General features: G+C 41.3%; 2 protein-coding genes across 4 annotated transcripts in view; one reads left to right on the top strand and one right to left on the bottom strand.

The window, feature by feature from the left end:
• Positions 1-18,726, top strand: part of LOC307200010 (macrophage mannose receptor 1-like) — a 53,496-nt gene that overhangs the window by 21,858 nt on the left and 12,912 nt on the right. For 2 of the 3 annotated variants that reach the window (XM_079948263.1, XM_079948261.1), the window contains exons 13-24: positions 2,329-2,450; positions 2,724-2,802; positions 3,698-3,833; positions 4,445-4,480; positions 6,495-6,664; positions 8,735-8,805; positions 11,408-11,508; positions 13,043-13,185; positions 13,910-14,024; positions 15,380-15,529; positions 16,840-16,938; positions 17,736-17,968. In XM_079948263.1, coding sequence (XP_079804389.1) covers positions 2,329-2,450; positions 2,724-2,802; positions 3,698-3,833; positions 4,445-4,480; positions 6,495-6,664; positions 8,735-8,805; positions 11,408-11,508; positions 13,043-13,185; positions 13,910-14,024; positions 15,380-15,529; positions 16,840-16,938; positions 17,736-17,968 — 1,455 coding nt within the window. Of the gene's footprint in view, positions 1-2,328; positions 2,451-2,723; positions 2,803-3,697; positions 3,834-4,444; positions 4,481-6,494; positions 6,665-8,734; positions 8,806-11,407; positions 11,509-13,042; positions 13,186-13,909; positions 14,025-15,379; positions 15,530-16,835; positions 16,939-17,735; positions 17,969-18,726 lie in introns of all 3 variants that reach the window. The other variant, XM_079948262.1, reaches the window with a different exon arrangement.
• ST8SIA6 (ST8 alpha-N-acetyl-neuraminide alpha-2,8-sialyltransferase 6) overlaps positions 1-18,726 on the bottom strand; it is a 473,234-nt gene that overhangs the window by 454,218 nt on the left and 290 nt on the right. The window lies entirely within an intron of this gene.

Raw genomic sequence — 18,726 nt, 5'->3', positions numbered from 1 at the left:
TAGCCCAGTAAAACAGCTCTGGGCTCACGGGAGGGAGAGGAAAGGGTACCCAGGGCCCAGAGATTTGCAGCTGTGCTGGCTTAATTAGATAATTCTGGATTATATTTATGGAGTCATTATCCAGAAGGAACATTTTTTATGGTGTTTTGCAACTTTTGTCACCTGTTAAGTAGAGCACAAACCAACCAAATTCAAACCAACCAAAAATGTTTGTTGTATATTCTGTTGAATCTTAAAATTTGTGACACTACAGGCTGAGGAACTGGAGAAAAATTCTACACATCTTTCAGATAATTTTAAGATAATTTTCCTTGTGAATTGGGAGGGAATCCTTCAAATTTACTTTTTGAAATGAGTTTGAAATATTCAGTTACCTTAATAATAATAATAATAATAATAATAATAATAATAATAATAATAATTAAATGAGGCTTACAACAAAAACAGTGCAACTAATTCTCAATGAAGGCTGCATAGCTATCCAGATCTTTTGTATCCTGACAGTGACAGAATCTTTAAAAAAGGTTCAGCAAACTAGTGTTGATCATACTGTTAGGGTTGCCATATTTCAAGATCCAGGACAAAGTGCCACCTTTTGGAAATTCCCCCCAGACATATGGCAGCCCAACACACTGTAGATGCTCTTCTAAGGTACGGCAGTAAAGCCACCTAGCATTATTTTCTAACAAGTGTGCGTAAGTACTTACACATGTAAGTAATTAACATGTGCAGTGTTTTAAAAGTAACGTGCAGTATTTTAAAAGTGAAATAGCAGTATGGAGAAGCTCAGACAGGATCAGGACCCACATAAGTCCTTCTGAAATCTGAAGAAGAGTACCACTTCATAACTGCTATTTGCATTGGGAGGAAAACTCTAATTGTCCTCACACCCAGGGTTATTTACATTTTTAAAAACTGTGTATGTCAGGGGGTTTTAACCAGTGGTACCCTGCGGTACCTTGAATGATGATCAGGGATGTGGCAGGCAACACTGGCCTCTTTTCTTCCCTCCCATCTCATGTCTCTGCCCCCCAAATACTGCATGGCTGTTTGTTGCAGTAGCCCTGGCTATATGCTCTCTAGGCAAATGGTGCCCCTGCAGCTGAGGTAACCTTGGAGTAAGCAAGCAAGTGGATGAGGAGGCCCAGCCAGCCAGTCCACCAGCCCTTGGGAATGGATGGGCAAGTGGGAGGTCAGGCAGGCAGGCAGCCCCCACACTAGCCTTTCTTGTGCTTGCTGTGTGCAATGCCTGCCTGGGAGCTGAGAGGTGGACACTAAAGGGGAGCCTTTCAGCCATGCAGTTCCCAGCAGCGCCTGCTGCTGCAACTGTTGCCTCCCAAGGTAAGGAGCTGGCCTCACATTCACCTTTGGCCAGTCTCCGTCAGGTCGCTAAGGCTAGGCCCCTTGGCGCAGTGTAAGGAGGCACCTCTCAGAGACTCAGAGACCCGGAGTGGCAGCAGCAGGTTCCCAGAGGACTTCCAAGGAGAGGGGAGAGGAGGCTGAGGGAACACTCCACAAGGAAGGGTGTCCAAAAAAGGTTGAGAGGATGCCAGTGCTGTAGGCAAGGGGTGACACAACTGTGTTTCTAAGCCCCACAGAGGTGCCACAGAAACAATGTTGTTGGTCAAGGGAGCCGTGGACTCCAAAAGGTTGAACTCTTCTGGTGTAAATACATTCAATTATGCTATGTCTGTCTTGCCCTTAGCTGCTTTCCTTATCTGTGAAATGGGAACTCATGCAAACCATACTCTGAATGAGATTATTTTATGGTCCCACATTTTATATTACAACTAGCATAGAAATATGTTATTTGTCTTCAGGAAAAGAAAGAAAGAGCAAGTAGGAATTTCATAAGGAATGCTCACCAGATTTATCCTAGGGGTGATTCATACACAGGACTGGCCCACCCATGAGGCAAAGTGAGGCAACCACCTCAGGTGGCAGTATCCCTGGTGGGGAGAGGAATACTATTTTATGGTTGCCTTAGGTGCCAAAATGTTTTGGGACAGCCCTTGTCACATATCTCTAGTTGTAGCAGAATGAATGAAGCTCACATTTTAAAGCTCCTTTCTTTTCTATAACATGAATAAATTGTTGGTATGTAATAAAGACAGAATAGGGTACTGGCCTGGTACTGGTTAGTATTCAGGAGCAAAAGTAGTAGAATCTGATGCAGAATATGAAATTGGAGTCTGAATTCAAAAGGTTATCAGGGTATGAATCCTGGGTGCAAACAAAGAAGGAAATTAGCAATATTTAGAGGGAGGGAGTGTTATGTATTAAAATCTGGTGCTTATTATCAATGTTTAATTATGTTTTATGCATTAGGCCTATACGAAAAACAAAAGTAATAAGAAATCTTGGTTTGAAGCACGAGAGTTTTGTAGAGCAGTTGGAGGAGAACTCATTTCTATTCACAGTGAAGAAGAACAGAAGATTCTGGAAGAGATGTGAGTTTGTTTGTTTTTAATCCTTCCTGCTGAGAATGGCACACCTGTTCCAGAAATTTGATGATGTAACAAGCTTTAAATGAATGAACTGATACACACGTATAATATTTTTCTAGAGAATATAGTGAATGCAAATTTTAAAACTCAGATGTTTGAAATCCGTAGGCGAAAGATTTATACGTTCTGAAGAGAAACCAGAGTATCAGATTTATGAAATCCATACCTTTGTTGAAATTTTCTAGACTCTGAATCACTATTTTTTATATATTTTAGGCGTTCTGATGACACTTATTGGATTGGTTTGAATAATGTTGATCCTGATAAAGGATTTACTTGGAGTGATGGATCTAATGTAAGTAAAAGAGTAATGCTGATGTATTGATAGCAAAGTTATTGTTAGTTTTACAAAAAATGTCTTTAACCTTGGCGTACACACCCTCTTGTTCTCATATTTACCTTGGACAGATCACATAGCAGCATTTTAAAACCTTTAGTAACTGAAATATCCAGCAATAATGTCTTTAAACATATTATTTGTATGCAATCTACAAGATTTGCTTGAAATTACTTACTGATATACAAAAATACATGCCCATTACAAAGTATTGTTTTATAATTTACTTATATAAAACAGCCACTTAATCTAAAAAAGAACATAGGCAGAATGAAGAAAAGACTTCTAGATCTCTATCTTGCAGCTAAATATAGTATTCATTCCTTAAAATCTAACCATTCTATTTTCTCTAAAAACAGTATTTTTTCCATCTTCAAATCCGCAAGTTCAGTTACTCTTTCATGTAAAAATTCTGCATCCAGAAAAATCAGTGCAGCTTGCTTCTCATTATGACAGCTCAAATACTCAAACAGATTTATGACATTGTCTCTTAATTGTCTGATAGGTAAAAATCTGCTTTGGTCATGGTGTATATTAAGTCTTATAGAATTTTTTTTAAATTTCCTAACAAAATCATTTGAAATAATTTATAGTCATTATTCAGTAATGAGATTGGTCAATAATTTTTTACTAAGGTCAACTCTTGTCCCTCTTTAGGTATAAGAGTAATGTTAGCCTGCACCCACACAGCATTAATAAGGAAATGGCAACCCATTTCTTTCTATATATGTAGATGTTCACATGGGTACAAATCATTCTAAGACTGCTATTGTAAGTCTGTCTCCTTTTTGTTATGTTGCCACGGACGAATTTTAAAAAGAATAAGAATAAGAAAAGTTTGTTTCTACTGTAGCTAAACTTTGAAATGAGGAGCGCTAGGTTTTTCTATGAACCAGATGCAAAATGTGGAGGAATAGGACAGAATTGGAATCGTTGGATCACTTTCCACTGTGACAGTTTTCACAGTTGGGTTTGCCAAATTAAAAGAGGTAAGATTCCTTTTCATTTACTACTGGTCCATTAAACAAAGCCAACAAGGCCTTCATTTGCTGCACTGCTGAAGCCTGGCTTTTTAAGATGCATGCCTTTTTGAGAGGAGGGGAAAATAACGAGAAATGCATTCAACCTTTGCTATGAATGTTGCAGAGTTCAGATTATGACAGCCTGAGATGTGAAGCACAGATCACTCACAAATTATCCACATTTAACCTATCTGCTTGGCAAAAGGGGGTGGATGGCTAGAAAAAAATACTTTGGCAAGTCCCGTCTCGTCCTTGCCATTGAACCCAATATGTTTTGACCATACATAGCTTTAGGTGCTATCCCCGGAACATAACCCCAGCATAAGTTCTGAGTCGCCTCTATTCCATTTCAATAAGAACAAGAAATTAGGCCATTGAGGCTATTGTGAGTACAGAGCTATTGATTGTTCTTTCACATTAGGTTTTACCTGTGTTTCCACAAAGATGTAGAAATGTGGTATGCTATAAATAAAACTTTACGTTCATTTTTATGAACTCCTGCTTGCTATATGAAATAACATAATACAATACAAATGATACTATAATCCATTATAATTAATTTGTCTTTGCTTTTTCAGGTGTACCGTTGAAACCTGAACCAAGCAATGATTTTGGTATGTTGGGTGATTCTGCCTTCCCTCAAGTCACATTGGTCTTTTTAAAGCTGCACCATAGAAGGTGGGGGTAGGTCTGCCTTAACAGCTCTCTCAGGCCAAGGATGATTCTCTCAGGAGTGAAGGATAGTTGTGCTCCATAGTCTGGGCACCCAAATTTCTGCCTTCTCTTGGGACAAGTAGGTCCTAAGTAGTGTTGGGGAAGGTGGGGGCGGGATTGTCCCAGCAGTTTTCTTCAGGCATTGAAAGTTCTGTCAGTAGATTCTCCTTGGTATGGGCTTGCTGAACTTGTTAAGATTCACCTCTAGAAGGGATGCCTTTAGCTCATCGGTAAAGCACATCCTTTGCGTGTTGAAGTAACCATCAGCATCTCCAGGTTGGATTGGAAAATATTCCTTACAAAGTCTGGAGAACCACTGCTAGCCAGTGTTGACAAAACTGAGCTAGCTGGAGATATAAAGTAGATTCCTGTGCTCCTAAGCGTCAGGTTTCCTTGACTGCTGTACAGTGGTACCTAGGGTTGCATACGCTTCAGGTTACAGACTCCGCTAACCCAGAAATAGTGCTTCAGGTTAAGAACTTTGCTTCAGGTTGAGAACACAAATCGTGCTCCAGCGGCGCAGCAGCAGCGGGAGGCCCCATTAGCTAAAGTGGTGCTTCAGGTTAAGAACAGTTTCAGGTTAAGTACAGACCTCCAGAACGAATTAAGTACGTAACCAGAGGTACCACTGTACCTTATATCCTTATAACTTCCCTTTCTGCTTCTCCTCCCCCATAATCCCCCATAGTTCATTTCCCTTTGTCACCCAAATTGTCTAGAGTAGAAACATTGCAGTTTTGGAATGTAGGATCACCCCACCCCCTTCCTTCTCACCATTCCTCCACTGTGACTTTGAAAGCTTGAGGCATGCCGATTAGCCACTTGCCAGCACACTCCAGCAGACTTTTGGGGAGATGCTCTCTAGCTCAGATCTTCAAAAAAGCTGGCTGCTTGCCTGAAGGTTTGTTGCACCTTCAATGCAAGACTAATGGAGTCACACACTCTTTGTCCCTGTCCCAAATAAGGTTGGCTGTCAGGGAAACTATGGCTGTTCCAGATCTAGGCCTGCATCCAGACAAATAGGCCAAGTTAACTAGTTCCTTCAAGACTGCAGATGAATTACCACAAAACTCTCAAGCACCTTGCCTGCCAAAGCATGGGCTACCAATTTGTTACTGGGCCCAATTCAAAGTGCTGGTTTTGACCTATAAAGGCTTAAACGGCTCAGGGCCACAATACCTCAAGGACTGCCTCTTTCCATATGAACCTACTCGAGCCCTGAGATCATCTTGTGAGGCCCTTCTTTGTGTGCCTCCTCCTTGAGAGGTCCAGAGGCTGGCAACACAAGAACGGGCCTTCTCTGCAGTGGCTCCCTGTCTGTGGAATGCTCTCCCCAGGGAAGTTTGTCTGGCTCCTTCATTATACATCTTTAGGCACCAGGCAAAACATTCATTTTTAACCAGGCCTTTGGTTGATTTGATTAACATCCTATGCCCTTCTAAAATGTGTTTGGGGGTGTGTGTTATTGGGTTGTTGTTTTTATTTTGATTATATGTTTTGTGGTTTTATAGTCTGATTTTATTTTGTGAACTGCCCTGAGACCTGCGGGTTTGGGGAGGTAAATAAATTCAATAAATAAAAATAAAATAAATAAATAGGTGCTCATTTTATATATAAAATATAGTATCATGGTAACTCAACTGCTTTGTTTTTAAATTAATTTTACAGTGTGAACCAGCAATAAGAAATGCATGGGGGGTGTTGATTGTGTGTTTCAAACTGAACTGATGTGCATGTTTATCTAATGTAGAGGAGGGGAGATCCCCATTAATATCATTAAAGTTTCTTAGTTATAGCACTGATTGCATGAATTACCGTTATGCATATTTCTGTATAACTCTCTGGAATCATTTGGTGAAGGGTATTTAAGAACTACTTTAAATAAGATAAATAAAAATATGTCTTCTTTTGCAGACTATTCATTCAAAATAATTGATAATGGCTGGATTTTGTATGAGGAACATGAGTACTATGTCAGTAATACAAGTACATCTGCAGAAAGAGCACGAGCATTGTGCAAGAAGCATGGTGGAGATCTTACTGTCATTGAAAGTGAAACTGAAAGAAAGTTTTTGTGGAAATACGTAAGAAATATTTGGAACATATGTTTTCCTAATGAAGTACAGCTTGGTTTAAAAAAAAAAGCCAGATGAATGATGGGTTGTGGCTATTTTAATGCCTGCTAAACATTTTCTTCTGGATAGGGTCACCAGAACCTTAATCTTATACATGTGGTCATGTACTTCAATTGAAGTGTAAAACACTGACAAAGAAGTGAGAAGGGGGGGGGTATGATCCATTCGCCCAAATAATCATCACAGATCAAGGCTTGATGCAGAGCAATAGGTCAAAATGTATTTTTGTGCCTAAGCATTTAATTTTCATGCCAGCGAAGTTCAATATTCTATCCAGCAATATACAGTTTTCAAAGAAACATGATGGAAATACACAAACAAAATGTTTGGGAAGAGGAGCTTCTCTACAGATTATCAGGGGCCTATAATGAAAGCATAGTGGGCTTATCACTCAGGGTTTCAACCTCTGTCTTCACCTCCCCAACCTCCCTTCCTGCTTTTCTCTACACCCAGCACTATTTTTCTAGAAAAACAGGAATGGAACTCACCATGAATGCCTCCCTTGTTCTCTTATAATGGCAATGGTGCTCACCTGAGAGGTACCGGAACTGAGTTCCGGTGATTTCCAGCTGAAAAAAAGCTCTGTCTAGATCCATTATGAAACTCTTTATAGATCCATCTTATCCTTTCCCTCTTCTAGTTCTTTTTCATTGCTTGTTTAATTTTCCTTCCCCTTCCTTCATTTAGAAGACAAAGAAGTGCAACTCACTAAGTGGAAGAGTGAAGTGAAATGGGCAGCATTATGACATGAAAGCAGGTGGCATAGGCTGCATTGTAATTTATACTACAGATAATTAAAAATCTTCAGTAAACCATCTATTCTCTTGGGGCTCTTGAGCTGATGCCAAGGATGTGTATTTAGGTCCCTCTAGCAGTTGCAGTCAAAATTGCAAGCTGGAAAGAAGTACTGTAATCCAAACTGTTCCCTCGTTGAAAGCCAGTTTTATATTGAGACAAGCCAAAGAAGGGAAAGAGAAGCCAGACACATGGCAGCAAAAGAAAACAGAGAGACTCTTCGCCATCAGACAAAAAAATGTATATACAAGATAGGTTAGAGCACAATCCAGATTGGGTTTTTTCTTCAATTTTGCCTCAGGAAAGCAGTCTGTTCTTGACTCTCTACATCTTCACTATAGGCTTGTATTATTTCTGTATCTCCTTCTTGTGTTATTGTAGTGTGTTGCTTTCCCTTGTTGTTAAAGATTTTTTATTTTATATATACGTACATATATTCCCTCACATACATTCCCCCAACTTGCAATCTGCAACAGCCCCACTACACTCTTCTGTTATGTTTTATCTCTCTGTGACAGCTTGGCTTCTGTCTGGTTTTTATGAGGGACTCCGGAGCCAGTTGAAGCACCACTCTTTCCCCCCTTCCCTCATTGTCCCTCTCCCACAGCAGAGGAAAGGCAGATCAGTTTTCTCCCTCTCCCTTCTTTATTAAAGGAAGCAACCAAACAAAAGAAAAGTCAGATTGCTTTTCCTCTGGGTTTTTTTCCAAGGAGCTAAAGGTAGACTCTTGGTTTCTACGTTTAATCCCCACAACAACTGTCCCAAGGTCACCCAGGTAACTTCATGGCTGTGGAGATTTGGACCTTGATTTCTCAGTTCCTAGTTCAGCACTTAAGAAATCTTCCTCCCAAATTGTCTATTGCCTCTCACAAACTGAGGGAGGAATTTGAATATTTTTTTCCAGTTTGCAGTTTGCCTTCGACTGCTAGAGGGAGCTAAATGCCCATTCTTACATTGACCCAAAAATCCTTTTCACATTAAGTACCAATGGTCTTATTACGGGTACATCAGTTTATTAATCCATAATAAATGACTTCCTTGTTTTCTCTAATTTTAGCTGACAGGCTTTAATTTCTTTTAACTGAAAGCTTTATTTGTGTTTTAATAAAGTACAAACATGTTATGTTTATAATTACAAGTCTCTTTTTGTATTGGCTGATTTGTAAATATATCCGATTACTTTATTGTTACATTTACTCCCCATTTTTCCTTTGTATGTTATAGAACAACTATTATGGAACTCACTCTGGTGACCTTTACATTGGTTTAACTGTGGGTCTTGATGGAGAGTTTGGGTAAGTCAACAACTTTTTTTAAAAATGTAAATCATACTAAGTTTCTTAGATAATATATAGGTTAATGTTAAATAATCTGGATAGAAGGGTGTTATATTCACCATTTTTCTCTAAACTGATTCATTTAATCTCCCAGATATATAGATTGACTCTGCAGTCCTATGGTTCCTGTAATGGAGGATAGGGATGGAGGATAGGGAAGACTGACCTTAGAGAGGAAAACTGACTGTCAGTTACCTCCACTGTGCTACCTCAGAAACTTTCACAGCCCTTGATGTGTTGACATCAAAGCCCAGTGTTGGAATGAATGCATACATGCAAGGGACATACCAGGGGAAGGCTTTGATCCTAAGGATCCAGCACTTAGCCCCCAGCATGCCCCCACAAGGTGGTAAAACTTATGTCTCCAATAAAAGTGAAATAGTTTGGGGAGTAGCCGGAAAAGGATAGAGAATAAAAGTCCTATACCACCTTTCCTTCTGCTATGTCAGTGAGAGCCCAACAGGGATTTGGATATTGTAGTTCAGCCAATTTAGCTGTTTGACTATTTTAGCTCTTTTAAAATAGACTTTACAAAGGGTCTACAGAGCCACAGGCTAATTCTTAACTGGTGGGCCCTTTGCTCAAAGATCTCAGTAGCCATTCTAATCACTTGACCTACCTTTCTTAGCTTTGCAAGTTGTATTTCCCTCTGTTCCTTCCGCTGTTCTACTCTGACTTGCCCCTGGCTCTATCAGACCCAGAATTATGCATTCTAGTTCTTGTTGGCCTTGTTATTATTATTAACATGTTTTACCCATCCTTAACCATAAGGTCTCAGGATAGGTTACAACAATCTAAAACTACAATGTTACAATTCACGAGGCTGGCATCACACCCTTGTCTCTTTCATTTGCATGGAACTTCTCACTTATTATGCCGTTTCCTCCAAAGCTTTTGGGGGCACCACCCTCTTTCTTCATGTGTTGAGGAAGAGGGCACCAATCTATCTGCCTGACTTCTACGGCTATTGTATGTAGCTTGTATGTGGCGTGCTCCTAGTTAATTGCTCCCTTCTGCTCTGCTCCCAGCCATGCTCTGAAGATTGCAGCACTGATACTCTCCCTCTCCCATGACATCCTCCCTCTAATACTGATGGCCTTTTAGGACTCCAGTGAAAGAGACTGAGAACCAGGCCCAGCCCAAGATATTATGTCATTGTAGGCAAAACACCCCAACACCACCCCCACAATAGCACCCGCCACAGATCTAAGCTCCCTTCCCACACCCTCCCTGTCCCTGCTGTTGTGCCCATGCTGCTGCCAGTCCTGACACAGCAGCTGCACCCTTGCCTGCATCTGCATTATAATGCAACAGCGGCAGAGAGGGTGCAGTGGCAGCAGCGTGAGCAGCGTGGTGGCAGTGGCACAGGTGAAGTACCAGTGGGGCTGGCAGCTTCATAATGATGGGAGTGGGACATGGGTCAGATCTGCCACCTGAGGCAAATGGCTTCACCTTGCCGCTTAGAGAGAGCTGAGAGCTGATTGTTGTCATACTTCCCCACACCTGGTATACTCCCCCCCCCATTCCATTTGAGTTGGCAAAGAAGCAGTGCAAAGGCAAGCTGCCCCTTGCTCCCCCACCAACAAGCTTTTTTCAGATCTTCCTCACTACTGCTTCCCCTCAGACTTGAAGATTACAGCCACGAAAGGAGGCTTTTATGTAAAAGAAGAACCAATTTAATCATTTTTCAAATAGAAATATTACATTCTACCTATAAAATACAGGCATATCATTTTCCTCTAATTAAAATAAACGGCCCCAGTAACTGACAGGCCCCTTACTTCTACCTGCCAGTCATAGGTATTTTATTTTTATTTTTATAGGGCTAGGCCATGGCTGAGGTCAGAGTGAGTCAGAAAGATGCAATCCTGGAAAGACATAGAGAGGCCACTTAGACATCATAAAGAAAAGAGGAACTGCATTACCAAAAAGCAGGGGCAGGGAACAAAAGAAGGCACTGATTTGCATACGTCCTGTTTGGGATGTTTTATAATTGTATGTATGAATTTATAAATAATTGCTATAATTTCATTATATTTTCAATACATCTCACCATGCTGAGGGAAGAGAATGACCAGGAGACCTGGGGTTCTTTAAACCAGCTTTATAGTGGGCAGATCTTCAAATAAAAGTTTGTCCCCTAAAAGCCTGTCAGATAAAGGACTGTTCACTTTAAAATGGGGCACATGACCACTCTTAAGAAGACAATAAGACAAAGGAGCTCAGTGAGCAGGTCTTGTGTTTCCATATTTAGCCTTAGAAATTGCTATGGCTGCTAATCATGAGACCCTGCATTTTAAAGAAAGTCCCTCTAAAGGTAAAAGGAGAAAAAGTAATGCTAGATATATACAGTGCCACCAAGAGATGCAAAGCCTGGTGATAAGAATGAAATAACAGTGTAAATAATATTCTTTATCATTGTAAATTAATATTGTTAAATGCTCAGTTTTGCTAAATAGTTTATCAGCCTGGTGTTCCCTTTTCTTTTGTAAAAATATGGAATGTAAATGAAGGGCAAATTACATTATTCTGTTCCATTTTCTCTTACTATTTTCTATAGTTGGTTGGATCAAACTCCAGTGACCTATGCGTCCTGGGCACCTGGTGAACCCAACTCTGGAAATGATGATGAAACATGTGTTGCTATGAAGGCTATCACAGGCAAGTAGAATAAAAGTTTATCATTGGGGGGGGTCATGAGAATCTGCAAACTTGACAATAAATACCTATCACATATTGAATCTGTAGTTACAATGACTATTCCATCCATAAATATACATTAAATGGGAGTGGAAATCAATTGTTTTACAGCTCTTTAATTGTCTTCTTTTGAATATGACAGGATATTAAAATATTTTAAAAGACACTATATATTTATCATGTGGACAAGTTTATACAGTAAGAGAGATTTTGGGAACTGCCACATGGACTTTTATATATGCTACTTTACTAACTCTGGGACTTTAAGCAGTTTATATTCTGGATAATTGCCAGTGCCTTTTTTCTAGAAAAAAAGGTGCTGGTACTCACCATGTACCCTTCTTGGGCCAGAGAGCTGAAAGAGATTATGCTGAAGGATAAAGAAACCTCTCAGTGTTACTAACACACCTGAAGCCTCTCTCTCTCCTGTCACCTAATGCGGAGACAGAGCCAACGCAGAGAAGACAGGGATGACTCACAAAGGGAGGAAATAGCCTCAGGGTAGGTGGAGCAGTGGGAGCTCCTAGCTGGGGACAGTCATTGCCATTACATAAGAGGGAATGGGATGCTTCAGCCACTGTATGACACAGCGATACACCCACTCACTGGCCCTGCAGGCTTTAGGCCTCCTCCGCTCCCAAGCTTTGCCCTCCTGCATTAGTGACAGTTGCCATGGCTGCTCGGCATCCTCATCGTTCCTTTCACACCAGCCTCGGCCCTGAGCAGCTGCTTTTGCTACTACCTCAGTGGCGAAGAGTCCCAGGAAATGCCCACAACTCTCCTGACTAGACTATGAGATTGCAGTCCCATGGACTCCAAGGCTGGAGACCAGCAGCAGCAAGAAGCACAAGGTTTTTTGAGACAGAAAGTGTAAGAGAGATGCTGACTGGGCCTAGTGGCTGGAGGCCACGCTAGATTGAGTACCATTGAGTGCCAGAAAAAAAGCACTGATAATTGCGTATTACATTTACAGGCGACAACTGTTTTAGGCGTGTCTGAATGACGTGCAATTATGCACGCATGCACAGCACTGCACCCAGAAGTAGCTCCAAAATGTCCTAAAGATGTCATGAAAAGAGGGAGAATGGGACAGAGCAGGCTTATGCACATTCCACAAACACCTGCAGGGGTCTGGAATGTAACCCCTGTGCAAAACAAGGACTTCCTGTATACATAATCTCCCTTCCATCCAATATGGAACTTAAAACAACACAGAGTTCATGGACAGGCTCTCTTTGAGGCTTAACCCACATAGGTTTAATTTCAGCATGGCTTCTGTATCATGTGCTTGCAGACCGCAGATTGGAATGATTGACATATACCACAGAATGTAGGAACAGTATGGTGTCTCTTACAAGCTCTATTTTCAGAAAAGTGGTGGCTGCTCTTTGTTGTTACCAATCTTTCATTGGCAATATACACTTGAAGGTCTCTGTGTGCTTTTTCACTTGGGAGTGATTTAATCTTACTGATCAAGACATAATTCCTCTTTCAGGTTTATGGTATGATACAAATTGTGGTACTGCTAATAAATTCATCTGTGAAAGGCATAACAGTTCTGTCCGTTCAACTGTTGCTCCCACAATGCCTGTACCTGTTGGGGGCTGTGCTGATGGCTGGCTTTTTTTTAATAACAAGGTAACTAAGAAAGTGACTGCAAATATAACTGATATATTGTCCCTTCTCAGTTATTATAGTGCATACAATGAGCTTATGACAATGCAGAAATTGCTCTCTGTGTCCACAGTTCTATGCAAGGGCTCTTTACAGAGCTTACAATGAATATTACAGTCAACTTGCATGATGGCAGCCTCACACATTTGGTGGCTGGTCAGCTGCGATCAGAGAAATTAAATGCACACAAGATGGAAAGCTTAAAAGCTCTCTGCCCTGCAAAGGGGGCAAGGCCCATTCAGTGCAAAGCTTCCAAAAGGTGTGTGGGCTGTACCAAAATATTCTGACTATACACAATTTTGGGGTTTGCACAAACCTCAGAACGTAACCCCAGTGCAAGTTGTGAGTGGGCTGTATATTACAAAAAGCATACAATTAAAAAGTAAAAGAATATGTTATTCAATCACCCCTTTGTAAACTCCTATCCAGGGTAAATCTACACTTGTGGAGCTATCAGCAGATATAGCTGTAGTTGCCAGGGAGTGTCTCCCCCAACCTGCAGCAGGTAGGCACCTCTGCCCCATCCTCCACTCTATGATAACCCTAGTCAACAAATCTCAGATTTCTGATTCCTCTCTGAAGTCATTAAATAATCCATGTTTGCTACTCCAGTACCATTTCATGATTGTTGATTTCATTAACCATATCATGATTGATGAGAGTTTTGAGTTTGTATTCTTTCCCCCAGTGCTTCCAACTGTTTGGGTTTAATGAAGAAGACAGGAAAAATTGGTCTGATGCACGAACTGCTTGTAAAAAACAAGGAGGAAACTTGGCTTCTATAACAAGCAAAGCTTTTCAAGGTCAGTTCTTTTAAAACATATTGCTCTTATGGACTTAAAGTTTTAGAAGTCCAAGACCTCCTGCTCAACTTCTCCTCATGCCAGAGGAACTGCTACAATGTGGCTCCTGCCCTTGCCACTCAGGTAACTTAACTAACTGCTTGTGACTTGGAGGAGCTGGAAACCAGGGCAGTGTTGCTGCAATGCACAGAGTTCCCTCCTTCCTTACATACACATATGACTTTAGCCATTCGGGTCCCCAGTTCATGAACATTTTACTTGGGAGGAAGCCCCATTGAACTCTGTTGGGATTTACTTGCGAGCTTGGATGGAAACAACCCCGTTTTTGCAAATGGCACACAGTCCCAGATTAAACCCAGTGGAGGCCCCTAGGCAGTCAAAATCTCAGGGGGGCCCTCATGTGCGTGATATAGTGAGATAACATTAAACTAAGAAAGCTTGATTGTAATTTTCTTTCAAGATCAAATCAATATTATTTTGATTCGTTGTCATGGGGCCTATAGGCTGCTGCCTACAGTGCCTGATGACACAGGCATGCAAGCTACTTTTCACTGCCTCCTTGCCTGCCTTGCTGAAGAGATCTCAACCGCCATCCCTCCTCCCACATTGGCAGCCCCTTCATGCACTTGGACAGGCTCTCCAAAGTGCAGATTTATTCCTGAGTAAAACCTTCCCCTCCAACGTCACTGTAGTATAAACCCCCCAGTTGCCTGCATTTTAAAAATAGACAAAGGCAGCCACCAGGGAATCTCCTCCTTGCACCAAATTGGCACGCCAGAAATGGAGAACCGGGGGGGGGGGCACAGAAACTAGGAATCTGGGAAATGACTGAGAGGCATCCAGGAGGAGGAGGACTCAAGGAAGGATGGCCACAGAGGAGAGAGAGAGAGATGCAGGAAGATAATGGGCTGCAAGTTAATTAAAGGATGGGCCCCCCGCAGCTCCCTTGGATGATCCTCAAGTCTCCCCAGCATGCCATGGCACACAGGTTGACAGCCAATGGCCTAATTCATTGAGGGTTTGAGATCCATCAGTTACCCTCACCTGGCCATTGCTAGGGTGTGGCTGCTGTTGCATGCTGAAAGCTTCTAGGAGCCACAGGTGAGAGCTGAGGTGAGGGTGGGGACCAAAGGTGGGACAAACTATCCCAGATGGAGCATGACATGCCCCCCACCAGAGGTACTATCCACCCCGTAACACCCCATACACCTCTCAGCAATATACTTGGTCATAAAATGCTTTAATTACATGGCCAGAATAGATGTGAACAACTTGGAATCTTGGTTCACTTATAGGTTAAGGGGATGTGTTTGTTGAATCTTTTACGATGAAACGTGTCTTTTGTTTTCATTCAGCATTCCTCACGGTACATTTAAAAAGTGCTTCAACTGATGCTTGGATTGGACTGAATGATATTCATTCGGAGCACACATTTCTGTGGACAGATGGAAGTGGAGTCCACTATTTAAATTGGGCCAAAGGTTTTCCACTTTTTTGGAGTGTAAGTACTGCCTGCAAAGGTTCCCCCACCCCCAAAATAGAAAAAGTCTTCTGTACTGCATCCTGCAGTGAGACTACTGATTCAGAAAACCCATTTTATGTACTACTCTCCCATCAAATCTTCATCTGGCTCCTAGTTTGTTCATTTTTAGTGCCAGCCATAGACTTTCCTCAGAATTGGTTATAAATGTACATGTTGTGCACAGAGAATGAATAGTTCTTATTTTATTTGCTAAGGGCTTGCAAAGAGTCCCAAGCAGCACTTTGAAGTTGTAATCATCAGCTGATTGTCAGGGCTTCAAAGTGTCTGCTGACCAGGTCCAGTTCCCTACCACTACTTAAAAACTCTACAATTACTACAACTCTTTTTACAGACCAGTTTTCAGGCAGTGCCCTTCTGGGCAACTTACTCTTAGACATATAGTAATTCACATTATCTCTGATTCATCGTCATAGCACAATATTCAAATACATTTTGGCTGGCAAGGATCAGCTCTAGCAAAAACAGGAGGATTTCCCCCATCTCATCTCACTATGCCATCCCCAAATCTACTCCAGAGCACTGGGGAACCCCATCAACTGATGTAGGAAGCACATGGAGGAAGGAGACAGGTTGAAGGTTCTATTGCACAAGAAGAAATACTTGTGCTGATGGAACATTCACCTTAGCACTAACTGAATACACCGCTTGTGTGGAAATGTATCTTACTGGTTGGGGTACTCATTGTGTACTATTCCTGCCAACACTGAAACTGAAAGACTCCCTGTTTCCTGGTGAGTCAGAGGAGTTGCTAGTAGAGCAGAGCTGATGAGAAAACAAGGAGAGTTGTTCATTCAGGTAAGAAGCATAGGTGTCTCAAGTCAAGGAGCCAGTCTGAAAAGGTGTTGCACCAGCAACAGCTAGGTTTCACCTAAGCAGTTTTATAGCTGGCCCTGCTACCCTACCCCACTTCCTGAAAACATCAGCATGCATCAGTTACAGATTCCTTCTCAGAAGTAGGGTTCAGAGATAGGATACCTGTTGCTGTCAAACTTGCACTGTCTGTTTAGTCAGGTTTTGGTGTGAACCTCACACCATCACTGACCTGGAATCACAGAGGTGATTGTGGAGTCATTAAGTGGTGGAGCTTGTTTCTGGGCTGGGTTCAACAGGACATTATAAGAAGTGAGAAATAATAACCTACAAACTTGGCTCAAAAAAGTATAGATTAATATTTTCATCTAGTTTAAGTAGTAGAAAAGCATAATATGTTACAAAATAATCAAACCCTCTTGTGTTACTTGTTCCTTTGTTATATTTTTATTCCTTAGGAAGACTGTGTTTTTATGATGAAAGAGCCTGAAAATCAAGCAGGAAACTGGAAGGATGGACCATGTTCTGCTAAAAAATCCTACATTTGCCAAAGAAACTCTGGTATGTTTTTCAAAGAGAAGTAACAGAATTTTTTAAAAAAAATTATGATTGCCTGATGGAATCCAAAGCCAGTTTTCCATGTCATATTGGTCAAAAAGAAAACAACATTGAAAGCTCTTAATGCATAAGAGATTCCACACTCGCCAGTATAAATCAGCTGGCAGGGGTTAGGGGAGCAGCAGTCACGAGAACCTGTTTTTATAGATGCAAAGAGGTGAACTCTAATGCCAAAGAGTTGCCACAATTATATGCCTCATTTTTTACACATCATCTCTAGGACAGGCAGGAAGAGGATGCTGGCACAGGATTTTTCAGTTTAAAGTTGTTGTATTATCACTGTTCAAAGTGATAGGCTTCTTCTATGACCTATGCAAATTCATTTGAATATACGTATTCATTTGAATATACGTAGAAAGTTTTATCATCTGAGAAAGGATGGCAGATAGGAAGCTAAGTGAAATCTCTAGACTTCTCTGGAAAGAAATGAAGATATGTTTCAAAAGGGCCTGTTGACTACATGTTAAGAATTTGACTTTTTTGTAACTGTAAAGAAAATGTATTCTGAGGCCTCATCCATATCATCTCTAACTATAACTTTCCTGTAATGTTATTGTTAACTCTTAAAATGTTGATTTTCAAGGTTTTTAAATGTTTCACTTCAGATTTTTAGTACTTTGAGATGTTAAAACTTAGGAGATAATGGCATTCTGAAATTTCAGTATCAAGTGAAATCAAATTTTAGGATGGTGTACAGTCTAAACTGATCTCTGCCTTTTCTCTTTATTACTTTCCTATAGACCCTGCATTATCACACCCTGAAACGACAATTTCAGCCTCTGGCTATATTCTTTTTGGGAACAGCAGTTACTCTCTCATTGGCCCCAAAATGACATGGGAAGCGGCCAGGAAAAAATGTCATTCTATACAGTCAGAGCTTGCCAGCATTGTGAATCCATACATCCAATCGTTCTTATTGTTACACGTGTTAAAATACAAGGAGCCTGTGTGGATTGGCTTAAACAGCAATATGGTAAGAACATATGATATACATGAACATAAACCTGCTTATCCACATCAAGGGCTTGTATTGAGGGCATAGTTAGAAAACACAGAACTTTTAATAGCTGACTTCATTGAAAATACCCTCAGCATTACTTCCCACAAACAGTTTTGGATATAATCTGTGGGTTACCTATGAGCACGTAGGGGTAGTGCGATGGAGGAGAGTCCTCTATGCCACCCAACTTGCTACCATGGCCACTGCCCACCCACTCACTTTAAAGAAAAGTTCAAACTGCTTCAAACAGCACTTTTGCAAAATGCTTTAAGGCAGCTCCAGTGCTCCCATTGCAGGCTGAAACCCAGGCATAAGAATCCAACAGGGCCACATACACATGTATGTGCATTAGCTGATATGATGGGAGATGATTCTGCTTGGTCTGGGTGCATGACAAGCTCCACAGAGAGCTTTCTCATGCACCTGAAGCTGCTTGGTTTGGCTGCACACGTAGAAGGCAGCAAGGAGCTGCTAAGTGGATGGGGTCTTTCTTCTTCTAAAGGAAGAGATGTGGCTGATGTGATGGGAGGGTGATTCTGCTTGGTCTGGGTGCACGACAAACTCTGCCAGGTAGGTTACTGGCAGCCAGTGCAGAGTGATGATGTGTGGTGACATATCATCCCATCATGCTGCCACCAATCTACCACATTCTGCAGGCACATTAAAGAAGTCCATGTGGGAGATCACCTGAGCATGGACAACTGAGACCCTACTACTTTGGTCCAGGAACG

Source organism: Podarcis cretensis (genome assembly GCF_951804945.1).
Source record: "Podarcis cretensis genome assembly, chromosome: 12".
Classification (NCBI taxonomy): domain Eukaryota; kingdom Metazoa; phylum Chordata; class Lepidosauria; order Squamata; family Lacertidae; genus Podarcis; species Podarcis cretensis.
This window is presented reverse-complemented; position numbering and strand designations above follow the sequence as displayed.